This window comes from Trachemys scripta, chromosome 12, assembly GCF_013100865.1.
Source record: "Trachemys scripta elegans isolate TJP31775 chromosome 12, CAS_Tse_1.0, whole genome shotgun sequence".
NCBI classification, from domain to species: Eukaryota; Metazoa; Chordata; order Testudines; family Emydidae; genus Trachemys; species Trachemys scripta.
In genome coordinates, this window is record NC_048309.1 from 35470967 (window position 1) to 35495012 (window position 24046).

General features: G+C 53.4%; 1 protein-coding gene, 1 long non-coding RNA gene and 1 pseudogene across 4 annotated transcripts; 1 reads left to right on the forward strand and 2 right to left on the reverse strand.

Moving 5' to 3' along the window:
• Positions 1-6: 6 nt before the first annotated feature.
• LOC117885804 (epimerase family protein SDR39U1-like) lies at positions 7-3061 on the reverse strand. 3 transcript variants are annotated; one of them, XM_034787271.1, is made up of 4 exons: positions 2626-2947; positions 2152-2258; positions 1693-1747; positions 7-889 (listed from the first exon to the last, which is right to left on the reverse strand). In XM_034787271.1, exons 1-4 carry the CDS (start codon positions 2762-2764, stop codon positions 768-770), a joined length of 423 nt encoding a protein of 140 aa, XP_034643162.1. In that variant the 5' UTR covers positions 2765-2947; the 3' UTR covers positions 7-767. The 3 variants fall into 3 exon arrangements, with proteins under 3 accessions (XP_034643162.1, XP_034643161.1, XP_034643164.1); XM_034787270.1 differs by having other exon boundaries at positions 545-889; positions 1665-1747; positions 2626-2939; XM_034787273.1 differs by lacking the exon at positions 2626-2947 and adding an exon at positions 2964-3061 and having other exon boundaries at positions 553-889; positions 1665-1747.
• Positions 3062-6436: 3375 nt separating this feature from the next.
• Positions 6437-10434, reverse strand: LOC117885805. The gene is made up of 3 exons (XR_004647855.1): positions 10196-10434; positions 8251-8398; positions 6437-7747 (listed from the first exon to the last, which is right to left on the reverse strand). It is a non-coding gene; the product is annotated as an uncharacterized LOC117885805 (long non-coding RNA).
• A 1455-nt stretch (positions 10435-11889) lies between these two features.
• Positions 11890-17440, forward strand: LOC117885369 (annotated as a pseudogene).
• The last annotated feature ends 6606 nt before the right edge of the window (positions 17441-24046 follow it).

The window sequence follows — 24046 nt, forward strand, 5'->3', positions numbered from 1 at the left end:
CCCTCCCACTCCAATGGCAGAAGTGCATTGATGTCATAGGAGGCTGGGCTCCATTCTCTTACAATGCAAATTTTCTTCTCTCTTGGTGGCAGAAGGACAGTTTCACAGGATGTTATGTTTGGCCAGGGGACTATTTTTCCATCTCTTCCCAATTGTGGAAGAACATCAGCATCACCAGAGGTTGTGCTTTGTCCTTGACCTACAAGAGGAGGGACTATTTTTCCCCCCCTCTCTGCAGCGGAAGGATCACAATGTGTCATGGAAGACTGTGCTGCACCCCAGGCCAATTTTCCCTTCTCCCTAGTGCCACAGTGCCACATAGGGCTGCACTTTGTCTTGCACTAGAGGGGGGGGACTGTATATCCCCTCAGTGGCGGAAGGATACATGTTGGGCAAAGTGTGCTCTACCCAGGGCCTATTTTTCCCTCTCTATGCAATGGTGGAAGCACACTCTTTCCACAAGGTGCTGTGATCTGTCCTCTCATGATTGGGGACTATTTCCTCTAAGTGGCGGAAGCACACCAGTACCAGCGAAGGCTGTGCAAGGATGATGCACCACAGGGACTATTTTCTCTCCATGGCAGAAGGACACAATGCTGTTATGGGAGGTTGTGCTGCACCTGGGGACTATTTCTCCTGTCCCCTCAGCAGTAACTTCCAGAGGCCACACTCTGCCTTATCACTGCCCAGGGACTATTTCCACCTGGTGGAGGGATACCATAGGACAGGATGGCATGAGTTGCACTCTGGCCATGCACAATAAATACCTACGCCGGTGACGAGGACCCAGGAGCGGGGCAGCCTTTCGGCCTCAGCGATGGCCTTGGCCAAGGTCTTGGTGGTCTCCACCCGGCTGGCAACCACAACCCTGCGGAAGGCATCATCCCACCTTCAGGGGGAGAGAGCACAAAGGGGTCACGCTCAACCACCCCACCCCCATTCTCCTCTGCCAATCGCAGCCCAACAAGCAGCTATTTATACCATACCGTGAATCCCACTAAATCTTCCCCCAGAAGTAATGGCCCAGGAGGAGAAAGGTTCCTAGCAGAAGTTTCACATCCTGACCAAGTCCCCTCTGATGGTACCTAAAGGAGAGCAACCCATTCCCCTGCACTCCCCCAGGGAGTACAGGGGAGTGACACAAATCACCACGCCCCAGAGCAATGGGAGGCAGGACTCTCTCCCCCGCACACTCCCCAGATGTAGGTGGGAAAAGGCTCCCTGTCCCAGGGAGAGTGGGGGGAACTGTGAGTATTTGGGAATGGCAGTGGGGTGTCTGGAAGATGCTGGTTCCACTCTGTGGGAGACAGTTGGGTGGGTGTCTAGTGTAGGTGTGACAGGGCTGCTAGCATCAGTGTCACAAAAGAGGCCAGATATTGGGCAAGACTATTTATACCCCCACTGGTACACTCTCCTAATGCTTCCCCTTGGAAACAAGAATTCTGAGAAGAAAGGTTCCTAGTGACAATTATGTTTCAACTCCCATTTCATCCCCAATTTGCAGAACACAACCCTTCCGTCCTGCCCCACCTCCACTGCATTATGGGTAGTACAGGAGAACAGGGAGAGACTGAGTCATCCCCATTTTTGTCCTTCACTGAAGACGCCACATAGGTTGTTACAGGGATTATTCTCCCCTAGCATGCCCAAAGCCCCGGACACACCTGCGAAGGGGGTTGAGAACATTCTCACCAGCCAAGTTCACCACAGCATCACAAGGGGGCAGGCCAGAGTGGGACAGTTCATCCTGGGGAGACAGGAGAGAAATGGTATTCCACACAGCTCAGTCTCCCCACTAACCCCTAAATCCTGCCAGTCCAGTCTCCCCTTATCCCCTGGATCAGCCCCTCACTCACGCATGCCCCTAGTTAATCTCACTCTGCTCTGCTGCACTAAGTCAGCTCCTTCCTGACCCCTGCAGGCTGTGCCCTGGAGCATGAGGGTGGATGGCTCTGATGTCACCCTGCACAACAGGAGGGATGGCTGGAGTGATGCCACTAGGACCAGCCTGTATTCTTAGGGCTGAGCGCTAATTCCCAGGACAGGGAGCGAACCTCCCCATGGGCCAGTGGGCTCCTAACCCCCTGCACCTCTGTGGCTGCCCCATGAGCCCAATATTATTGGAGTCACTCCCCTTCCGCAATCACCTACCCAGCTGATCCGGTCAGGCCCTGGATGGCGAGAGACATGGGTCACCTCGTGCCCTCGACTCCTCAACAGCTGGGTCAAGGCTCCGCCCACAAAGCCGGTCCCACCTCCTGATTTAAATAGACACTTTCAAGCATTGGTGCCCGTCACTCCCGACCCACTGCCAGCCCAGCCCTGGGCTCTCCCTCGCTCTTCTGGTGCCCCATACTCCTGACCCGCAGCCTCCTACTAGCTCAGCCCTGGGCTCCCCCAGCCCTGCTGGTGCCCCTCACTCCCAACCCACAACCCCTGCTAGCCCAGCCCTACCAGTGCCCCTCACTCCTGACCCACAGCCCCTGGCTGCCCTCCGAGGCAGGGCCGCCCCAAGCAGCCAAAAAAAAAAAAAAGCAGCGATCAAGATCTGCGGGGGCAATTCAGCGGGAGGTCCTTCACTCCGAGCGGGAGTGAGGGACCGTCGGCCGAATTGCCGCCGAATACCTGGACGTGCTGCCCGCTCTGGAGTGGCCGCCCCAAGCACCTGGAGCCGGCCTTGCCCCGAGCTCTGCCAGTCCCTCCCACTCCCGACCCGCAGCCCCCTACTAGCCCAGCCCATTTCACCCCCCCTCCCTTGGTGCATGAGGAAGTCTTGCAGGGGGAAGGACTTAGTGCCTGCCCCCTCTCCCCGCGGCAAGGGGGAGCTCCGCTCCCAAACCGGAACACGTCCAAACCCAGGCGTTGGAGAACACGCGCAGCCGCAGTAGCCCTGCACTTAATCCCTCGCTTAATTGCTGTCCTCAGCCACCCCACACTCGGCCCCTGCAGCGCGCGTCACTCACCCACTAGCACGCGCATGGCCAATGCTGGGCGCGCATGCGCGTGGAGGGACTCTCCGGCCTGCGGCTCGTCAGGCTCGGGTACGCATGCGCAGCTTCCTAGGCCGGGAAGGGAGGGGGAAGAGTAGAGCGGCTGGGATTTAAAGGGCCCGCGCCCCATTCACGGGATATTGACACAGCCCCTGGTTAACCCCTTCGCGGCCAGTGGCCAGGCTCAGAGCCAATGAATAGGGCGGGGCCCGGGGGCAGGGATGGGAGGAAGAGGGAACTGGGGGGGCACGGGGGAGGTCTGGAGAGATGGGGGTGGGGCAGGTACAGGGAGATTGAAGGGGTCAGAGGAGAGAGGGGTTCATAGAGGAAGGGTCAGGGAGGAATAGGTAATAGGAGGACCTAGGGGTCTGGGAATGGGGTGGGGGCTTTGGACGGGGATCAGGCGAGGTGTATCTGCATGCCTGGATGGATAGAGGGGTGTGAATGGGATGGAGGGGTGTATATATATGGAGATATCCCATCTCCTAGAACTGGAAGGGACCCCGAAAGGTCATCGAGTCCAGCCCCCTGCCTTCACTAGCAGGACCAAGTACTGATTTTGCCCCAGATCCCTAAGTGGCCCCCTCAAGGATTGAACTCACAACCCTGGGTTTAGCAGGCCAATGCTCAAACCACTGAGCTATCCCTCCCCCCTAGTGGATATGGGATGGATGGGTGTGTATGGGATGAATGGATGGGTGTGTATGGGATGGAGGCTGGATGGCTGGCTGTGTATGGGGATGGAGGGGTGGGGATGGATGGATGGGGGGTGGGTATGCGGGTGAAGGGTTGGATGGATGGATGGATAGAGGGGTGTGTATGGGATGGATAGATTGATGGAGGGATGGATGGGTGGAGGGGTGGGTATGGGATGGATGGATTGATGGAGGGACGGACGGATGGAGGGGTGGGTATGGGGATAGAAGGATGGAGGGATGAAGACAGGGTTGCACTTTCCCTATAGCTTCATCCCCTGGATGTCCCTAGGTCAGCCCGAAGAGGCAGGGCTGAAGCCCTGGCTCATCCTGGCCCTGCCAGTGCCACGGCCCGTCCAAAGGTGGCTGGACTTCATTTCTGGCTCTTTGTCCTTAGTCCCCACGTAGGGCTGCTGACTCCCTCCAGAGGACAGGCCGTTTCCTATCCCCTGATACCTTTCCCCCTCTTCTCCAGCTGAGTTCACATGCTCCAAGGTTTCCTGTGGGCAGGTGTCAATGGCTCAGTCTTTGGAGGGGGGGTCTCCTTTTCTTCCCTGATCCTCTGGTGATTTGGGGCCGTTTCAACCAGTTCTTTAATGACCCAGCCATCCCCTCCAGTCAGCAAAGGGACTGCAGTCCTCCAGGAGCCAGGTGGGTGCCCCACTGGGCAGCAATGCAAAGTGCACAAGGAAACTGAGGCATGCCTGGGATTCATAAAAATATGACAGAAATGTCCTACTTTGTCACCCTTTGACAACAGTGACTGTTGTGCCACAGACTTGGGTCCCAGATCCCTGTGCCTGGGGGCTGGGAGGTGCAGGGTCCCCTAGTGATGCTGTCCTGGACACATGGGTCTCATTCCCCATCCCAGTCTTTCACCAGACCCTTCAGGAGCTGCAGGGTCACAGACATACGTTGTCTATCCCATGGCATCCAGGTGCCCTCCACAGCTGGGGCTGCAGAACATCTGGGCGCTGGCCCAGCTCAGCCCTGCCTGAAGCTGTGAACGTCTGGGACAGAGCTGAACCCTGGATGGAGCTTGCACCCATTCCCCCACCTCCTTCTCCATCTGCATACCTGGTGGGGAGTGTGGCTAATGTCAGCCAGTGACATGGCCTTGTTAGCATCTGCCTCCAGACACCTGGCCCAGGGCAGAGACGGAGGGATAGGTGGTGGGTAGGATGCTATGGGTCTGTAGAGCCCAGACAGAGCACAGGGATGGAGAGGATGGGGAAGCCTGCATAGATCCAGGCGGACAGAGGGAGCCCTGGAGACATTGACTCTGTTGGCTGTGCACAGAGGGGACAAAAAGGCGTCATGACCAGATTGAGAGTCAGTAATTTCTTACCCTGGGTCCTGTGCCGGGGACTCAGTTGGCTCATCTAAACAGGAACATTGGGATTGCCAGATCAGCTCAGATCCCCAGGTCCATCTAACCCCAGATCCCATCTCCAGCAGGCCCCAGCCCCAGCTGCTGCAGCAGGATGACTTTTGCAGTCACCAGTTCCTGGAAACCCACAGCACATGGGTCAGGAAAAAGCCCAGCTGGGTCACCTGCTCCACAGCTGGTGCTGAACCTAACTGGGATCTTGTGCCCCTTGCAGATGTGCACATCTGGGAGCAGAGCTGAGGGTGCTGGCTCAGCTGCGATGGGTTTGTCTAGCCCAGCTGGAGGTCCATGGGCAGAAAGCACCTCCAAATGGTGGGGAGCCCTTCATAGATCCAGAATCAGGTGGGACGGACATGGACTGGTATTGAAGGGACCTTGGGCATGGTTATGAGAGGGAATAGAACAGAAGAGACCCACCTGTACAAGTTAGAAGACAGAGTAGAACAGTGCTCCCCCCTTCAGTTTGGAAATGGCACCGGTTCTGGGATAGAGCTAAGGGAATTACAAGAGTTTGCTCCCCACCCCACCCTCTGCCCTCCACCTTCTTCCGACAATTCCTCTGGCAGCCCACAATCATAGGCAAAAAGCGAGAGGCAGCATGGCCCCGTGGCAAGGGGCACCAAATGGGGGTCAGGACATTTGGTTTCTCTTCTCCACTCTGCCACTGACTCTCTGTGTAACCTTCAGCAAGACAACTTCTCCTCTCAGCGCCCGGCACGACGGGGCCCTGATCTCAGTCGTGGTCTGGGCAGTGCCTGGCACAATGGTGCACCCCGATCTTGGTGCTATTGTAATCATATCCATTTTCCCTCATTGCAGAGGGACCTGAGATAGCTGCGCCACCTTAGGGGGTCTTTGAAAGTCTCCACTCTAAGCTCTCTCTAGCCAGCTAAGTTAGTTCTCTCCTGCCCTCCCCAGCTGAACCCTTCTCCCCAAACAGCCTCTGTAAATGTTGTTTCCCTCTCCGCAAACACCACAATCCTGGTGTCTCACCTCATCACTCTCTACTGTGGGGTCCTACCACCATCCTCTGATGCTGATAACTGTCAGAGACAGGACTCTGGGTAGATAGCCACTGCCTTGGATCCAGTCTAGGGAGTCCCGTGAATTCCAGCTGCAAGGCATCACGGACCGGGTGAAGAAGAGGGTTGCATCCCGGCTGGAAGGGGCCTCCTGAGACGCTGGGGGGCCGCCCAAGGACAGCTGTTCCATTCAGAGAAAGACTCAGGAGTCCAGACACCAGCACCAGCTGCTGCTTAAAGCTGTTTATTGCATCGCAAGCCATGGCTCAGACCCGCAGAGGAGAGAACGTTGCGGGTTTTCATCAAGCACATTACAGAGAAAAGTTTTCATGCCAAGGAACAAGAGAAGAGAATTGGACAAAGGGCCTTTCCCCTCTAGGGTGTGCCGGCTCCCATCCGACCCCAGGGAAGGGACTAGCTGGCTCAGAGGGGTGGGGAACGGGGACATGAAGTCTAGGGGGCACCAGCTTTGATCTAGCCCCAGGGGGGACTGGCTGGCTTGGGGGACTGGGGTGAAGAATGGAGCACAGAGCCTGTCCCCTTTAGGGGGCGCTGGCTCCCATCCGACCCCAGGGTGAGGCGAGGACTGGCTAGCTCAGGGGTGCCCCGAGAGGAGTGCAGCAGCGTCCCCGCTCCGACAGGAAAGCCCCAGAAGTAGCGAAGGCAGCAGAATGGCAGAGCAGCTGGAAGCCCGTTGGTCTCTTTGCACAGCCTACTCCCTGCCCATCTTCTTCCCGAGCCAAGGGATGAATGCGGAGATCCGCATGTATACGGCGGGCGGGAGGCCACTGTCTTTCCCGTGAGAGACGATGCCCTGGGTGACCCCACTGCACACCAGCGGGCCCCCGGAGTCACCCTACGGAGAGAAGAGGAGGGAACATTACAGTGAAAGCAGGCTGGGGGGAATTCAAGATGCAATAAGCCAGCCCCACCCATACCCAGCACTTTGTCAGAGCTGGGCACTCACTGATTCATCCTGCTCCCATCTCTGGATGTAACAGGTCAATTTTAAAATAATCTGTTCCATGTTTGGATGAGGGACCATGTTGACTCACAAGGGGGTGCTCTCCCCTGTCAGTCAGTGCTGACCCGAGGCCCCAGTGCAGCACTAGGGGGCGCTGTGCTGCAGGTTGAGGGAGGTCACTGGGGTGGGGGCTATGCCATGGGGAGCAGGGTGGGGGACTCCATAGGGGGTGCCTCCACTGGAGGAAGAGTCCTTATTGCCTCCAATCATGATAAGATTCCAGGCTACCTTTCCCCAGCCTCTATTAATGTCCACAGGATTTTTGCCTCTGGATGGCTGGAAAATGAGACCTCCATAAAATCCAATAAGTGAGACCCTCAAGGGAGTCTACAAGCCAGGACAGCCCGACTACAGTAGGGGCGTCACCACGAAAGACGACTGCTTTGTTTTGATGTTCCCCACGCAGAGCATGGACGTCCGGTTGAAGGAGTCGAAGAAGAGTCCGAATTGCTTGTTGTCAGCCATCTGTAAGGTCACATCTTGGAGCCTGGTGGGAAAACGCACCATGTGGGCACCGGTATGGCCCCAGCCGGCCATGCTGCACGTGGCCTCTGGCTTCAGCAGGAAGTTGGCCGGGGGCAGAGGGATGGGTTTCATCGCGTTGGTCCATTCAGCTCGCGCTCCAGCTTTCGTGGGAGAGACAGAGGGGAGAGAGAAGAGATTTACCAGCATGGCCTGGGAGATGCTTCTGCCCTTTCCACTGCCCTCCAAAGCGGTGGGATTGGAGACAGACAGAACCGATTAATACTTTGGCCTTCTTTGGCTCACTCTAGCCACGGATTTCACAGTGTATTATTAATGAACCCTGGGAAGGGGGGCTTAAAACTTATCCCCATTTCACAAAGGGGGAAACTGAGGCACAAAACAGTGAGGTGACTTGCTCAAGCACATACAGAATCAGTGGCAGAACCAGAGATAGAACCCAGGAGTCCTGGCTCCTACCTGCTCTAACCACCTCCACCCTACCAGAGCTGGGGATAGAACCCAGGAGTCCTAGCTCCCAGACCCCCCTGCTCTAACCGTTAGACCCCACTCCCCTCCTAGCACTATGGTACCCAGATGAGCCCAGCCCCACCACATCAGCATGTGGTTACTGGAGCGCATGGGACCCTGTGATGGAAGACACTACCTGGAGCAGCATGATGTCATTTTCCAAGGTTGTCCCATCAAAGTCCTCATGGAGAATCTTGCGTTGCACTCGGATCTGTTGCTGGGTCCTTTCCTTCTGGTTGAGGCTGTGGGCTCCCAGGATGACGACAGTGGGCGTGTCACCAGAGCTGTAGGATTCCAAAAATCACAAGTCAAAGTTGGAGGATGAGCGGGGGGGCCCAAATCTTGAGACTGGCTGAAAAATCATGAGATTTCCATGCCCGTTCATCTATCATGCTGGTTATTTGGGGGTCTGTCTCCAGATTTATTTTCTTAACTTTTGCAATTTTATAATGAGTCTCCTGGTCTCTGGAGTTTCTGAAATTAACAAAGCCACGTAAGGGAGCTGGAGCCCAGGAACTGGCTTTGACATTACAGACCTTTGGAAAAATCACTGCTCACGGCCCCGTATCTCTGGGGCTGGGGACTCCCTCCCTCTTCCCCACTCCTTACTATCTGCCTCTCAGCCCCCTGCCCAGCTCCCTCTCTGCTCCCCCTACAACCTGATTTCCCATTGCCCTGAATCACACACATCCCCCCGCTCCCCACAGCTGGGGGTTTCCAAAGCACCGAGGGGCCAGGCCAGGGTTGCAAAGGGATTCAGGCACCCAAAGATGCACAGAGGTGCTTTTTGAAAATCCCACCAGGCACCTAAACCCCTTGGAAATGTCAGCCCGCACTCAGAGAAAAGTGGGAAGCAAGGATCCAGCAAGTGTCTACACAGACTACCAAGGCTGGATTGTTAAAGGGTTTTATGCACCTAACTCCCATCCCATCAGGAACCCAAAAACCTTTAAAAATCTGTCCTGAAGCTCTTTGGGGCAGGGTCTCAGTGTGTGTCTGGACAGTGCTTGGCACAATGGGGGCCCTGATCTCGGTCGGGGTCTGGGCAGTGCCTGACACAACGAAGGCCCTGAACTTGGTTGTGCACAAAATAAGAAGCTTCCTTCTTTCCCATCTGAATCTACCCTGTCCTCAGCAGCCGTTTCCCTGCTATCCCCTGTGGTCTGTGCAGCCGGGGAGAGGTAGGTGAGAGAGCCCAGCAGAACACCCCTGAAAGCTGGATGAGGGACTATCTGTCCTGCCTCTGACTACACCCTCAGTGCCCTGCAAGTACTCTTCAGTCAGGGATGGATGGAGGGGGCCACCCTGGGAGGTGAGGGAGGGCTCGGCTCCTGAGCCATGTCTACATCAGGGTTTGCCCTGTGCAGGGGCTGAGCAGAGCCCAAGTGGCCACGGGGCCATCCCCCATCTCCGATCCGCAGGCGGCTGGACAGCAGCCGTGTGGCTGGCATCTGAGGGGCACCTCACCCTTCTTTGGTGCAGTGTGCGGCTGTCAGGACAAAATCCTCTCACACTAGGAACCCCCCACAGTTAATGGTGTTCTCTGGCCCCATCTTTGTCTCCACGAAGGCCATGTAGGGTCTGGAGTGGGGCCGGGCTTCCTATGCACCAATGATCTCCCCTGGCAGAGACCCCCCCTCCCCCAGAGAAACACAATGTTGAGGGCAGGGGGGAGCAACAAGCAGATCAATCAAAAGAGACACAAAAGCAGAATATTCTCCCAAACAGGAATCCAGCTACATCCCTGCACATGTCCCCATGAGCCGAGTCTATCCCCCCCCCCGCCCACCAAATCCTCCTTACGAGCCACCTGCCCCAAGAATCCCACACACACATTCCCCCCGTCTCCCTGAGACCGGCCCCTGATGCTAAATTAGGACTCGCCACCCTAACAGCAGGACGAGGGCTCTGCTCCCCTCTCCCCCAGACTCACCAGCCTGAGCTCTGAGGGGCAGGAGAAAGGCCATGGGCAGCAGCAGCATTGTCCAGGGGAGGGGATGGCATCCCGGTCTCAGCCCGGGGGTTTAATATAGGGCAGGCAGGGGAGGGGCGGTGGGACCTCAAGACACATTGACACTCACCTCAGTGGGGCAGATCAGCCACCTCAACGCCTGAACACCTGACCACACAGGCCGGTGGGAAGAACAGGCCCTGCTGAGTCACCCCTTCCCCGGGGAAGCTCAGCAGCTGTGGCTGTGTCCAGCCTGGCTCCGTGCACAACCCAATGTGGTGCCCACTGCAGGTCGTGCCTCCTGGCACTCTCCTGGCACTCATGCCTCCTGGCACTCTGCCGGCACAGCTGGTTGCCCTGTACAGGTGATTGCCCTGCACATCTGGTCTTCATGTATAGCTGGAGCTGGGGAGCATAGCTGCGGACAATAAGCTCCCAGCTCAAAGCATGTGGGCGCTGTGGTTAGCCCTGACTCATCTCAGCTGCCGGTGGGAACTTGGCCCTTTGATCCTTCTCAAGCGTCTCCCGACAGCGTGAGCGGGGCTGGGAGGAAGGGGGCTGGGCCACAACTCAGACAGTCAGTGTGTATAGAGATAGACAGATAGCTAGAGGGGGTGTATGGGGACAGTGTGATGTTCCCCTCTGGTGTTATCTGTACCAGTGATCTGCTAGGTCACTCCAATCCTTGACTCTGGGAGCCAGCCTTACTCTGCTCTGCTGTGAGAACCTCCGCTCCTGGGCTGTTCACACACAGCCTCTGGCATGTAAGCTGCTCCTTGGATTGTGCAACCGACTGACACTAGCCAATATCTCCAGTCCCAGACACAACCCTAGGAACCTCCATCTTGCAGTGTCCAGTTATGCCCGCTGGTCGCTGCAAACTTATATGAGTTCGTCAATTTAACAAAGAAATTGATATGTACCAGGCTTGTGATCCCAAGGGGAATCTCGAACAGGCTTCAAACCAAACGCACTGCTTCAGGTAGAATAAACAAACAGATTTATTAACTACAAAGATAGATTTTAAGTGATTATAAGTCAAAGCACAACAAGTCAGATTTGGTCAAATGAAATAAAAGCAAAACACATTCTAAGCTGATCTTAACACTTTCAATGCCCTTACAAACTTAGATGCTTCTCACCACAGGCTGGCTGGTTGCCCTTCAGCCAGGCTCTCCCATTTGATCAGCGGTCCAGTCGCTTGATGTTGATGTCTGTAGATGGAGGTGGAAGAGAGAGGAAGATCATGGCAAACGTCTCTCCTTTTTATCATGTTCCTTCTTCCCTCTTGGCTTTGCCCCCTTCTTCAGAGTCAGGTGAGCATTACCTCATCGTAGTCCCAAACTGGCCAAAGGAAAGGGGGTGACTCACTCAAGAATACAACAGATCCTTTGTTGCTGCTTAGGCCAGCGTCCTTTATTCCTGTGAGGCTGGGCTGGATTTGTCCCATACCTGCCTTGATGAGGTGTGAACTGCCTCTCTGCTCTTGGAGAGTTTTTGCCTGGGCTTATTTTAAGCCATGAAGATATGTTTTCAGCCTCATAAGTACATACAGTAATGTTATAGGTTATAATTTCATCTAACAACAATGCTCAGTGCATCGTGAGCCTTCCGAAGACACCTGACATGACAAACTTTGCTTTGGATACCAAACAATAATTTTACAAGGATGAATATGGGGGTGCCAGGTGTTCCCCCGAGGTACAGCGCATAACACATACATGAACTGCATTGAATCATTAAAGTAAAATACACCTCTTGTAACATACCAATCACTTTCTCACTGACCCTTGGCAAGTACACATCTCAGAGAACTCCCTAAACATGGCGTTCAAGCTGGGGCAGAGTATAGGTGATGTTTCACAGGGATCAGTACAGGCAACTAGGGACAATATTGTAAATTCTGCCACCATTCTCCACAGGTAGGAGTTGTGGAAGCCAATATCTCACTCCTGAGTGTAAGCAAGGTTACAAGGGTGCATCTACTGCACACGTGCGGCTTCAGACCCAGGCCCTATTCTGCTCACCTGTGTGCCCCTTTGGTCCCTGCACAAGTGATTGCCGAGGGGCGAGGGAAAGTTTCCTACAATGGGGGAAGGCGCAAAGCAGCCTTGCCAAGGAACCTTTTGCAGGGGATTGCCAAGTACCTGCAGGAAAGTTTCCTAGAGATCTCTCTGAAGGATTCCCATGAAATCTTGGTGTGCATCAACACACTGTGCTGCCGCACTGCTTAGCTGCACAGGGTAATTTGGAGCACATGTAAACACAGCTAGTCGTGTACATTTCTATCCCTTCTACAGTATACAGAGGAAAGGAAAGCTGAACATCATATAACCGGGCAGGACCAGCTCCAAAAGATCACTTACCAGGGGTCTCCTCTCCTGCTTCTTCCTCGCTGGAGTAGGGCTGCTGGGACTGGATAGACACCTCTGAACTGGAGAACAGTTCCTGACTCACCGCCGCACCGGACAACCCTGCCATGGGCTCTGCATCATCATCGAACTCCACCTCCTTGTACACGACTTTGTCCTTGAGGTTAGGTCCACTGTCCGCCACCTCCAGCCCTGCCAAAGTATCCACAAGACTCTTAGTGGTGGAGGTGGGGCTGCCACCAAGAATGGTCACAGGGCTTCGGTGAAGTGCAGGAGTGATGATTTGCCTCCCTTGCCTTCTGGTGTACCTGCCTCAGCTCCTTTATCTTCGCTCGGCACTGCACCATGTCCCGTTTGAAGCCCTTATCACACAAGCCACGAGAAATCTGCCCATAGGTATCGAAGTTTCTACGGCTGGAGCACAGCTGGGACTGCACAGCCTCCTCTCCCCATCTACTCAGCAGATCCAACAGCTCCACAGCGCTCCAAGTGGGAGAGCATTTGCCATGTAGAGCCGCCACGGTCAGCTGGGAAAATGTCATGTGAGTTCTCCATGCCGAGCAAACAGGAAGTGGAATTTCAAAAATTCATGGGGCTTTAAAGGGGGAAGGGGGTGGATGCTTGCTTACCTGGCAGCACGGCAGCGCAGTCTGAACTGCTGACCAGAGCGGTCAGGATGGACATTGTGGGACACCTCCTGGAGTCAATGTACATCAACAAAACCAAGCATGATGTCTACACTGACATTTTGTCGATAAAACTTTGGCTCAAAAATCTCGACACCTCTTGTCAAGGTGGTTTTATTTTGTCATGAAAAGAGGAGAGTAGCATTGTAGTGTGTACACCTCCACTGTTTCATTGGGAAAAGCTGCCTTTTGCTGACAAAACTGTGTGCACAAGGGCTTAATAATACCATACAGATTAATCTTATAACTTTACATACAACATTGCCACCCGTATTTTACCAAGACCGTAATGATCAGCAAATTATTACTTTTTCCAATGATACCTTACAAGACATACTTTGTATGAAACTTGTCATAGACCTGTAAAAGGGATGAACATAGGGGTACAGAATGTCACAAGCCCAGACAAGAACTGCCCAGGGAACCCCATAGTAACCGGGTCTGATCAGAAAGGTTCACATCGAATGGCTTCCTTTTGGAAACAGTAACTTTGACTAAACAAAGAAAGGTGAGATTCACACATTATTTGTAGATATGAAGGTGTGAAGGGGCCCCTGTGATCATCTCCTCTTATCTCCTGTATAACACGAAAGTGCCCTGAATTCACTCCTGGTTGAACCAGAGCAGAGCTTTTAGGAAAATATCTGGTCTTGAGTTAAAACTTGGCAGGGATGGTGAATTCACTAGGACCCTCGGTAAGTTGTCCCAGTGGTTAATTACCCTTGGTGCTAAAAATTTACACCTGATCGTGTGACTTCAGGAGCTGGTGTTTTCAGAAGAAAAAAAAAAGCACCTGCACAACCCCTTCACACCTTCGTATCTACAAATAATGTGTGAATCTCACCTTTCTTTGTTTTCCTCTGCTCAGCCCTCTGGGTAGGATGGATCTGTCACAGAGTTGCGGGGGAGGGCGAGACAAGGCCCTGTGACCCCCGGCTTCATGCGATTCACCTTGACTCTCAGCCAGGCAGTAGAACAGAAAGTTTATTAGATGACAGGAACACGGTCCAAACCAGAGCTTGTAGGCATCAACAAGACCCCTCAGTCAGGTCCTTCTGGGGAGTAGGGAGCTTAGACCCCAACCTCAGGGTTCCCTACAATTCCCCAGCCAGCCCAAGACTGAAACTCCACTGCAGCAGTCTCACTCCCCCTCCCCCCAGCTCCTCCTGCCGCCTTTGTCCAGTTTCCCGGGCAAAGGTGTCACCTGGGTCCAACCCCCTCCCAGCTCAGGTTACAGGCTCAGGTATCCTCACTCAAGTGGGATCCGAAGAATCTGAAGAAGTGGGCTGTAGTCCACGAAAGCTTATGCTCTAATAAATTTGTTAGTCTCTAAGGTGCCACAAGTACTCCTGTTCTTTTCACTCAAGTGGAGTCATCCCCTGCTCTCCCATCCCCCATGCAGACAGTCCCAGCCAAACTAGATGACAATCCCAGGTCAATCTGCCCCACTCCCTACTGCGTCACAGGATCATCGGGGGGAGGGGGGGAAATGTATCCTGGCCACACTCCAGACTCTCATGGCCTACCTGGAGGTGAGCATGGGCCCGGTGACCACACAGACCTGCGGAGGGCTGTTGGTGAAGTAGGACTTTGTCCTGACTGCTGCTCACTGCAGCTGTATTGCAGGGTAAGCGGGGACAGAGAATGAGACCCAGGCCTGTGGGGTGGCACCCCAGGTGGCCCTAGAGCTCTCAGTTCCCAGATTTCAGGGAGGAGAGATCAGGATAGGGACTGGGAACAGGTGTCCAGTGTGGCAGTGTAGGCCCCTCACCCCTGGGGGCCCCACGGCTCCCAGCCCCTGTAGGGAGAGACTGGGACAGGAAATGGGACCCAGGTGTCCGGGATGGTAGTGTAGGCCCCTCACCCTATGGGGCCCCACAGCTCTGAGTTGCCAAGCTGGGAGAGACTGGGACAGGGAAAGTCACCCAGGCGTCCCCGCAGCTCCCAGCTGCTCAGTCTCCTTCCTCCTTAGTGGCACTTTATTCCCCATTTATCAGCAATATCATAGTCATCCTCGCAGCACACAATGTCCACAAGCCAGAGGAAACCCAGCAGCACCTGCATGTGCGATGCATCATCCCCCACCCAGAATTCACCAGGGACCCCTTCACCAGGGACCTCCTGCTTCTGCAGGTACCGGGAGCCCCACCCTGGGTTTGATGCAGACAGCTGCAATGCGAGGGTGCCCCTCTGGGGACATTGAGTGTCACCCACACTGACAGGACGGGGGCTGTATCCTGCACAGCAGCGACTCTGGGAGGGACTTCGGGGTCATAGGGAAACCAGCCCAGCACAAGGCTGGAGCTAAGCAGGCAGATGCCGTCCTTAGGTGTGTAAACCGAGGGATAGCAAGTAGGAGCAGGGAGGTGGGGGTCCCCTCGGGATATGGCCATGGGGAGACCATGACTGGAGCCTGTGGCCAGCTCTGGCATCCACACCTCACACAGCTCGTTGGCAAATTGGAACGAGCTTCAAGAACGCTCCGAGATCTGGAGACGCGGCCTGGCAGGTAGAGCTCCAAGGGAGATCGATCTCCTGAGGTTACTGTAGGGGAGAAGAGGACTTGACCCCAGGCTGTAGGACTCTCCATGGGGAGGGCTTTCTAAGGGTAGGGAGCTCTTCAACCTCGCTGTCCTAGGCAGGACTAGACCGGCTGACCAAGGGCTGATGCTGGACAAATTTGGGCTAGAAATCTGGCTCGGGTTTGTATTGGGAGGGAAATAGTCATTGGAACAACTGAGCTAGAGATGTAATGGATTCTCCGTCCCTTGGAGTCCTTACGCTGAGGTGGGATGTCTCTTCTCATTAGCCTCTCCTGAGCTCAACCGGACTGTACGGGCTGGATTAGCACCCTCTACGTGCCACTAGTCCAGGCGCGTAGCTTCCTACCTGCTGACCTTTCTGGTTCAGTCCCCCACGGGAGTCGCTTCCAGTCCCCGCTATCCCCGGGGCTGCTCCTACNTCCAAGGGAGATCGATCTCCTGAGGTTACTGTAGGGGAGAAGAGGACTTGACCCCAGGCTGTAGGACTCTCCATGGGGAGGGCTTTCTAAGGGTAGGGAGCTCTTCAACCTCGCTGTCCTAGGCAGGACTAGACCGGCTGACCAAGGGCTGATGCTGGACAAATTTGGGCTAGAAATCTGGCTCGGGTTTGTATTGGGAGGGAAATAGTCATTGGAACAACTGAGCTAGAGATGTAATGGATTCTCCGTCCCTTGGAGTCCTTACGCTGAGGTGGGATGTCTCTTCTCATTAGCCTCTCCTGAGCTCAACCGGACTGTACGGGCTGGATTAGCACCCTCTACGTGCCACTAGTCCAGGCGCGTAGCTTCCTACCTGCTGACCTTTCTGGTTCAGTCCCCCACGGGAGTCGCTTCCAGTCCCCGCTATCCCCGGGGCTGCTCCTACCATCCCCTGCTGCATCCCCTCCACGCTGCTGTTCCCTCTCCAGTCCTAGCTTCTTCTGCACCCTCTCGGGCCCCCCCACAGCACTCTCTTCCTGAGCTGGAGTGGTAGCTGGTCCCCAGACTAACGCCGTCCTGGGTGTCCCCAGGTGGGTCCTAAGGGAAGGTTTTCACACTGACACCCCAGCCAAGCAGCCGGGCTGATCCCAATACCTTTCTCTCTCCCCATCGTAGCTGGAGAAGAAGGTGGAGGTGACGAAGGAGGTGAAGCCACTCAAGTTGCCCTTGGCCCATTCCACCCCGAAGGCGGAATGTGTGGTAGCCAGGTGGGGGATCACTAGTCGTATGCCATTGTGCACCCTAGTACCCTGCACAAAGTGCAAGTGCAGGTGCTGGATGAGGACACGTGCACCATGTTTTATCCTGGCTGCGAGCACGCCAACATGCTGTGTGCAGGGAGCCCCTTCCAGAGGGGATCGGCTTACATGGTAAATATCCATCCACCTTCTTGAGCCCACCAGTCCCCGCCCTGGGGCTGGATCAGAGACAGCGCTCGTGGCCCGTTCCTCCTTCTGTTTCAGACTCAGCCTTTTCTTTCCTGTCACATTACCACAAGTATTTTGGGGACTACTTTATCCTCTAACACTCCTCGTTTCTTGTGTTTGAGGTGGGATTCCGGGGGTCCCTGGTGTGTAACGGGGTACCCCAGGGCATTGTTTCCTATGAATGAGTGGACGGTTCTCCACCTGCGATATACACACGGCTTGCTAAATTCGTCCCGTGGATTAGGCGACAGATGCGCTTGTTCCAGCAGTAATTAAGACACACACCAAGAGAGAAGGACATTGCCCATGGACCTCACGTCCCTGTTTGAAACAGAGTTGTGCAAATAGCCTTCCTGAGGGTTTTACACTGCTGCCCATCATTTTAGTATCTAGGCGCTATATTAAACAGGAAAGTGGCCGTGGCTGCCTTCCAGCAGGTCTCTGATATATTGATAGGCTTGGAAGGATTCGATTTTTATCGGCAAATGTCGGTAAACATCAATTTGCTGCTCACACACAAACTAATGCAAAAATATTTCCATTGAAAATAATAGAAATTTACATGTAGGTAAAGTAAGGAAAATGCTGCTTGAGAATGGCTCAGTTTGATTTCAGGATATGTACTTTGCATACTTTGACATGTGATGTTGACCATTTGTGTTTTAACTGTTATAAAGCGTTGACTTTGGGAATCTAAACATCAACTGTAAAAATGTAAATCAATAACATAAAAAAAAAATGAAAAAAAATGTTTAAAATAAACATAGTTATTATCTGCTGAAACACTAAACAAATACAAATGGAATTTTGCCAAACCTACCTTTGGACAATCACAGGCCTGGTTGAAGTCAATGGATGCACAAAGCAATCTTCTTTCAGCCTCAGTGGAAGGAGCAATTAAATGCCACTTTATGTAGTGATTGCTGGAAACAATAGAAGCCACTGCCGAAGGCCTTGGGCTGCACAGCAAGGCCTGAGAAGCACTAAATCAGGGAGAATAAGAGGGGGTTTCCCAGTGACTCATTGCAAACACAGCAGCTGGGGTGATTGGTTTTTTTACATTGAATTACCTTGCTTTTTTGGTAGGTTGGCTGGGTGTTGCGAACTCTTGCAATTTCATCACAAATCTGTGGCGAGTTGTTTCTAAAGGATTCTGCTTCTAGATTCATGTGATTTTCATTTTCACTTTACAAATAAATTTCTAGCGCTTGTGGTTGAAAATGGGACATCTGCAGGCTCAGAAAAAAACCTGAAGGCTAAGAAAAAGAGCCCAACATTTATTTGTTTATTAAAAATCTCATGATTTTTTGGATCTGACTTGTGAGTTTTGAACAATTGGGTATGGCCCTGCTAAAATTCTCTGTTATTATTTATTAGGTATATTACGGTAGTGTCTAGGAGCCCCAGGGCCCAGGACACCATTGTGCCAGGTGCTGTAGGTTATTTATTAGGTGTATTATGGTAGCACCTGGGAGCCCCGGTCCTGGCCCAGAAGCCGATTGTGCCGGGTGGGCTCACTGGGTGACAGGAAGCCAGGAAACATGTGAGAACCTGCATGGCTTATTTGACACTAAAAAGATGGAGGAAAAGGAAATTCCACTGTGCAGAGCTCCTGATCTGGGAAGACTTTGTCATTGTGATGGCTCCTAAGAAATGCTCACTGATCTTCATAGGGAGAGACCGGAAAGGCACCCCTATGAGCCTCTGCCCATCGTTCTTGGCGCCCGCAAGGTCGACTGGTGGAAACGGAGCCGCAGTCTCCCAGCCTCATCAAGGGCTTTCTAAGATACGTTGCAATCACAGACCCTGCGATCTCTGAGCCATCTCCCTGGCCCTGCTCACGCTGGGGGGAGACCCTTGAGAAAGACCAAAGGGCCGAGTTCCCGTCTGCAGCTGAGATGAGACAGGGTTAACCACAGCCTCCACCAACACAGCACCTAGCTGGGGAGGGGCAGGGAACAGCGGAGACTCTAGTATTAGCAGGTAACTCTCCTCCCCCAGCCCTGTGCCCATATGTGCCCTGTGCCCAGATGTGCCTGGCATTGCAGGCTGCAGGGCTCCAGGTGCTGAGCATCCCCAGATGTTGCCCAGCCGTGGTGAGGTCATGACTGAGGTGGGCCCAGCCCTTTCCCCCACCTGCTCAGCAGTGCCTCCAGAGAGCTACCCAGCAGCTGAGTCTGACCCTGAGGTTTCCTGTCCCCAGCTGTGGCTATAAGACCTCAGGGCTGAGTCGGACGCACCTTCCCTGATCCGGTGCTGACAATGCTGCTGCTGCTGCTCCTGCTCCCTGCAGCTGTCTTCTTGCCACTCAGGGCACAAGCTGGTGAGTGCTGGGGGGCATGGTGACCCCAGCCACATGGGGAGCTCATCAGGGCGTCCCCAGTCCAGGCACAGCTGCTCCCCAGAAGGGTGAGGTCCCCTGAGGTCAGGACTCTTCCCTGGCACCCAAGGCACTGAATCCCCAAGGGCACTGAGGGCACCACATGGCTCTGGGGCGTGGCGAAGATGAGCAATCTATGCTGGGTGCAGGAGGAGTGTTGGGAGCTGGGGAAGGGGGAGGAGGATCCTTTATTTGGAGCCACCGGGGGACACAAGGATGGCCACACTGGGTCAGACCAAAGGTCCATCTAGCTCAGTATCCTAACTTCTGACAGTTGCCAAGCCAGGTGCCCCAGAGGGAATGAACAGAACAGGTAATCATCAAGTGATCCATCCCCTGTCGCCCATTCCCAGCTTCTGGCAAACAGTGGCTAGGGACACCATCCCTGTGCATCCTGGCTAATAGCCATTGATGGACCTATCCTCCTGGAACTTATCTAGTTCTTTTTTAAACCCTGTTATAGTCTTGTCCTTCACAATGTCTTCTGGCAAGGAGTTACACAGGTTGACTGTGCGGGGTGCGAAGAAATACTTCCTATTGTTTGTTTTAAACCTGTGGCCTATTGATTTCATTTGGTGACTCCTAGTTCTTGTGCGATGAGAAAGAGTAAATAACATTTCCTCATGTACTTTCTCCACAACCATCATGATTTTATAGATCTGTATCATACCCCCCCTTAGTCATTTTTTTTCCAAGCTGAAAAGTCCCAGTCATATTAATCTCTCCTCATACAGAAGCTGTTCCATACCCCTAATCATTTTTGTTGCCCTTTTCTGTATCTTTTCCAATTCCAATATATCTTTTTTGAGATGGGGCGACCACATCTCCACGCAGTATTCAAGATGTGGGCACACCATGGATTGATACAGAGGCAATATGCTATTTTCGGTCTGTGACGCTCTATACCTCGGGGGAGCACCCAGCACCCCCATGTTCATCCTTGTAAAATGATTGTGTGGTATCCAGTGCAAAGTCTGTCATGTTGGGTGTCTTCAGAAGGCTCATGATGCACTGAGCATTGTTGTTACAGTAATGTTATAGGTTATAATTTCATGTTTGTAGTTATGAGGCTGAAAATGTATCCTCATGGTTTAAAATAAGCCCAGGCAAAAACTCTCCAAGAGCAGAGAGGCCATTCACGCCTCATCAGGGCAGGTATGGGACAAACCCAGCCCAGCCTCACAGGAACACTGGCCTAGGCAGCAACAAAAGAATCTGAGGGAGTCACTCCCCTTCCTTTGGTCAGTGTGGAACTGTGGTGAGGTAATGCTCACCTGACTCTGAAGGGTGGTGGGGAAGCCAAGAGGGAACAAAGGACATGATAAAAGGGAGAGACATTTGCCATGCTCTCTCTCTTCCACCTCCATCTACAGGCACCACACCAAGCGACTGAAGCACTGATCAAAGGGCAGAGCCTGGCTGAAGAGCAACCAGCCAGCCTGTGGTGAGAAGCATCTAAGTTTGTAAGGCATTGAAAGTGTTCAGATCAGCTTAGAATGCGTTTTGCTTTTACTTCATTTGACCAAATCCGACTTCTTATGCTTTGACTTATAATCACTTAAAACCTATCGTTATAGTTAATAAATCTGTTTGTTTATTCTACCTGAAGCAGTGCGTTTGGTTTGAAGTGTGTCAGAGACTCCCCTTGGGAGAACAAGCCTGGTACAGATCAATTTCTTTGTTAAATTGATGAACTCATATAAGCTTGCAAAGTACTTCACTGAGGAAGGAAAAATCAAAGGCACAATTACAAACTGGGGAATAACTTGCAAGGTGGTAGCACTGCTGAAAAGGATCCAGTAGTATTGGGGATCCAAATTGAATAGGTGTCAAACCCATGGTGCAGTTCCAAGAAAGGCTAATATCATTGTGGGATGTATTAACAAGTGAGTTGTCTGTAAGACATAGGAGGTAATTATCCTGCTCTACTCAGCACTGGGGAGGTCTTAACTGGAGCACTGTGTCCAGTTCTGGGTGCTGCACTTTAGGAAAGATGTGGATAAATTGAGGATATTTCAGAGACGAGTAACACAAATGATGAAAGGTTTAGAAAACCTGCCCTGTGAGGAAAGGTTAAAAACTGGGCAGGTTTAGTCTTGAGAAAAGAAGACAGAGCGGGGAGCCTGAGAACAGTCTTCTAATATGCTAAGGGCTGTTATGAAGAGGACGGGGATCAATTGTTCTCCATGTCCACTGAAGGTAGGACAAGAAGTAATGGGCTTAGTCTGCAGCCCGGGAGATTCAGGTTAGATATAGGGAAAAAGTAAAGGGAGTGAAGCTCTGGAACAGGCTTCCAAGGGAGGTTGTGGAATCCCCATCATGGGAGGTTTCTAAGAACAAACCGGTTGGACAAACCCCTATCAGCTACGATCTAGTTTTACTTGATCCTTGATGACCTCAAAAAATCCCTTCCAGTTCCAGCCCTATGTGTCTATGGTTCTGTACTCCACTCCCCTCCTACGGGTGGGGTTAGAACCCAGAAAAAAGCCACGTAAAACACATCAGCCTGGGAGCCCACGATATCAGCCAGTCTAAGCGAAGCGAGCAGCGAATGTGCGTGTGCCGCAGCCATCGCCATCCGCAGTTAGGGTCACTGAGTTCGGTCAGACGTATTCCTGGACGATTCCTCCCATGACATGATCTTTAATTAAAGATTAATCTGTAATTCCTGGTGTCTCCAGGACAATCCCGGAGGGTTGGCAGCCCTGTCCCCAGTAGGACAAGACAATTAGAGCCAACGTCTCAGTCTGCTGCAGTTAGGTACCAGCCCCGCCTGGTGACTTCGTCCAACCTCCTGGCCCTGACTGGCTTGAAGGACTTCCCTAGGGCCGACAGGCTCAGAGGGAGAGAGTGCAGCATGTGTGACTCCCTCTGAAGCAGCAGCCAGGGGGAATGTAGGGAGGCGCTGCTGTCCCAGATGACTGGCTGCAGAGACACCTAGGAGGACGTGCTGAGTTTCTGCTCCGGGACAGTTGGGCCAGAGGGCAGAGCTGAACCTGCCTATGGAGCCCATCCTCTGCCACAGGCTGGCAGCCCTGGGCAGCACCGCATGGGGGAGAGGCGTTTGCTTAGCCATGCCCACTAGCATCCTGCAACGGGTGGGTCTGAAGGTGACGGTGTGTGTTGAGTCTGAACTTTTGATGAGCTTAAACTTAACCCAGACTTGATGTCTCTGTCTGAACTTTTAATCAAAGCTCTGACCTGCGAACTACTCATGACACCCCCCCCTTAAGTAGCCATCTCCCCTTTTCTCTTTCTGAATTTACATTTTAACCTTTTTTATCCTGTAGAATCTTGATTGATTATACATGACCATTATGATCTGTTAATCACTTTGTTTACTTCTGTGTATAAATATTGATGCTCACCCCTAATAAACTTGCCACACTTACTCTGAAGCTTTTCAGGCTAAGGATAGTGTGAGCCCGTTGATCAACGAATTGGTGTCTGGTCTCTGACAGATTGTGAGCCCCATACCAACTCCACACGAACTCGGGTGCTGGAGAGGTGAGAAAGGACTTGCTTTTTACCTAACAGTGTGTATTGCCCTGTGGTGATGCTGCGTGCAGGGAATCCCCAGGAGATGGTGCTGTTACATCCCATCTGACAACAAGTGCTTTTCCTTTTCTTTTGCAGGGAAAAAGAGCCACACAATTATTATTTAAAAAAAAAAACTCCTGATGTTTAAGCCCATCTATCATTCTCAGGGGTGGGGGGGCGGGAGGAGTCTGGCTCATGTACAGCTGGGATGATGCACAGCTGGGGCTATGGCATGCACAGCCTGGGGCTTTGCACAGATGGGGCTGCAGTATTATCTGAGCTTTTGTTCCCATGCTCTGATCTTGCTGAGTCAGCCAGCCCCCAGCATGGGGACTAGATCAGGGCCCAGGCCCACCAGAGAGGAAAGGCCTCATGCCCATTCCCCACCCCTGTGAGCCAGCCAGTTCCCAGCCCTGGGGCTGGATGGAAGCCAGCATCCCCTAGAGGGGAAAGGTCCCATGACCCAGTCCCCAACCCCGCTGCCAGCAACTGCAGGTGCATACACAGTAGCTGGAGCCCAGTGACTGATTTACCGCCCCCACCCTGGCTAGTGGCAGCTGGGATTGCAGCGTTTAACCTGTGAGCTGCAGGGTCTCCCCTGCCTGTGTGACAAGGCACAGATGGGAATTAAAGATGCTTGGAGATGGTATTTCATGGAGCCGCATCTGGATCCTGGACTACGGAGCTCAGCTACTACAGTGAGAAGCTTGTACCGGCGAGAGCAGATGGACGGATGATGTCTGCAGCAGCGGGATGGTGTAGACGTGTCCCCGCTGCCAGCAGCCCAGGTGGGGGATCTGCCACGCTGCCGGGTGCCCTCCTGCTGGCCGGCGTTGGGGGCAAATTCCGCGTTTTCAGATGATGCCTCGCCAGGCATCCTGCGTACAAGGATTATTACAGTAGCGTGGGGGGTGCGGACACCGGGGTCCGTTCTGTCACAGCGGGCCTGGGAATGGACAATGCTGGGTCATATCAACCATGCTTTGAAGTCCCCCCAGATGTGGCTGTTGTCTCCTTGGAACCATTTGACCAACACTAAAGCCATCGAGCCAACA

Coding starts and splice junctions, on each gene's coding strand:
- LOC117885804 (XM_034787270.1), bottom strand. CDS start 2,764: ATGCACCAAGGGAGGGGGGGTGAAATGGGCTGGGCTAGTAGGGGGCTG. Junction 1,748..2,151: donor GGCCTGACCGGATCAGCTGG/GTAGGTGATTGC, acceptor CTGTCTCCCCAG/GATGAACTGTCCCACTCTGG. Junction 890..1,664: donor GTTCTCAACCCCCTTCGCAG/GTGTGTCCGGGG, acceptor CTCCCCCTGAAG/GTGGGATGATGCCTTCCGCA.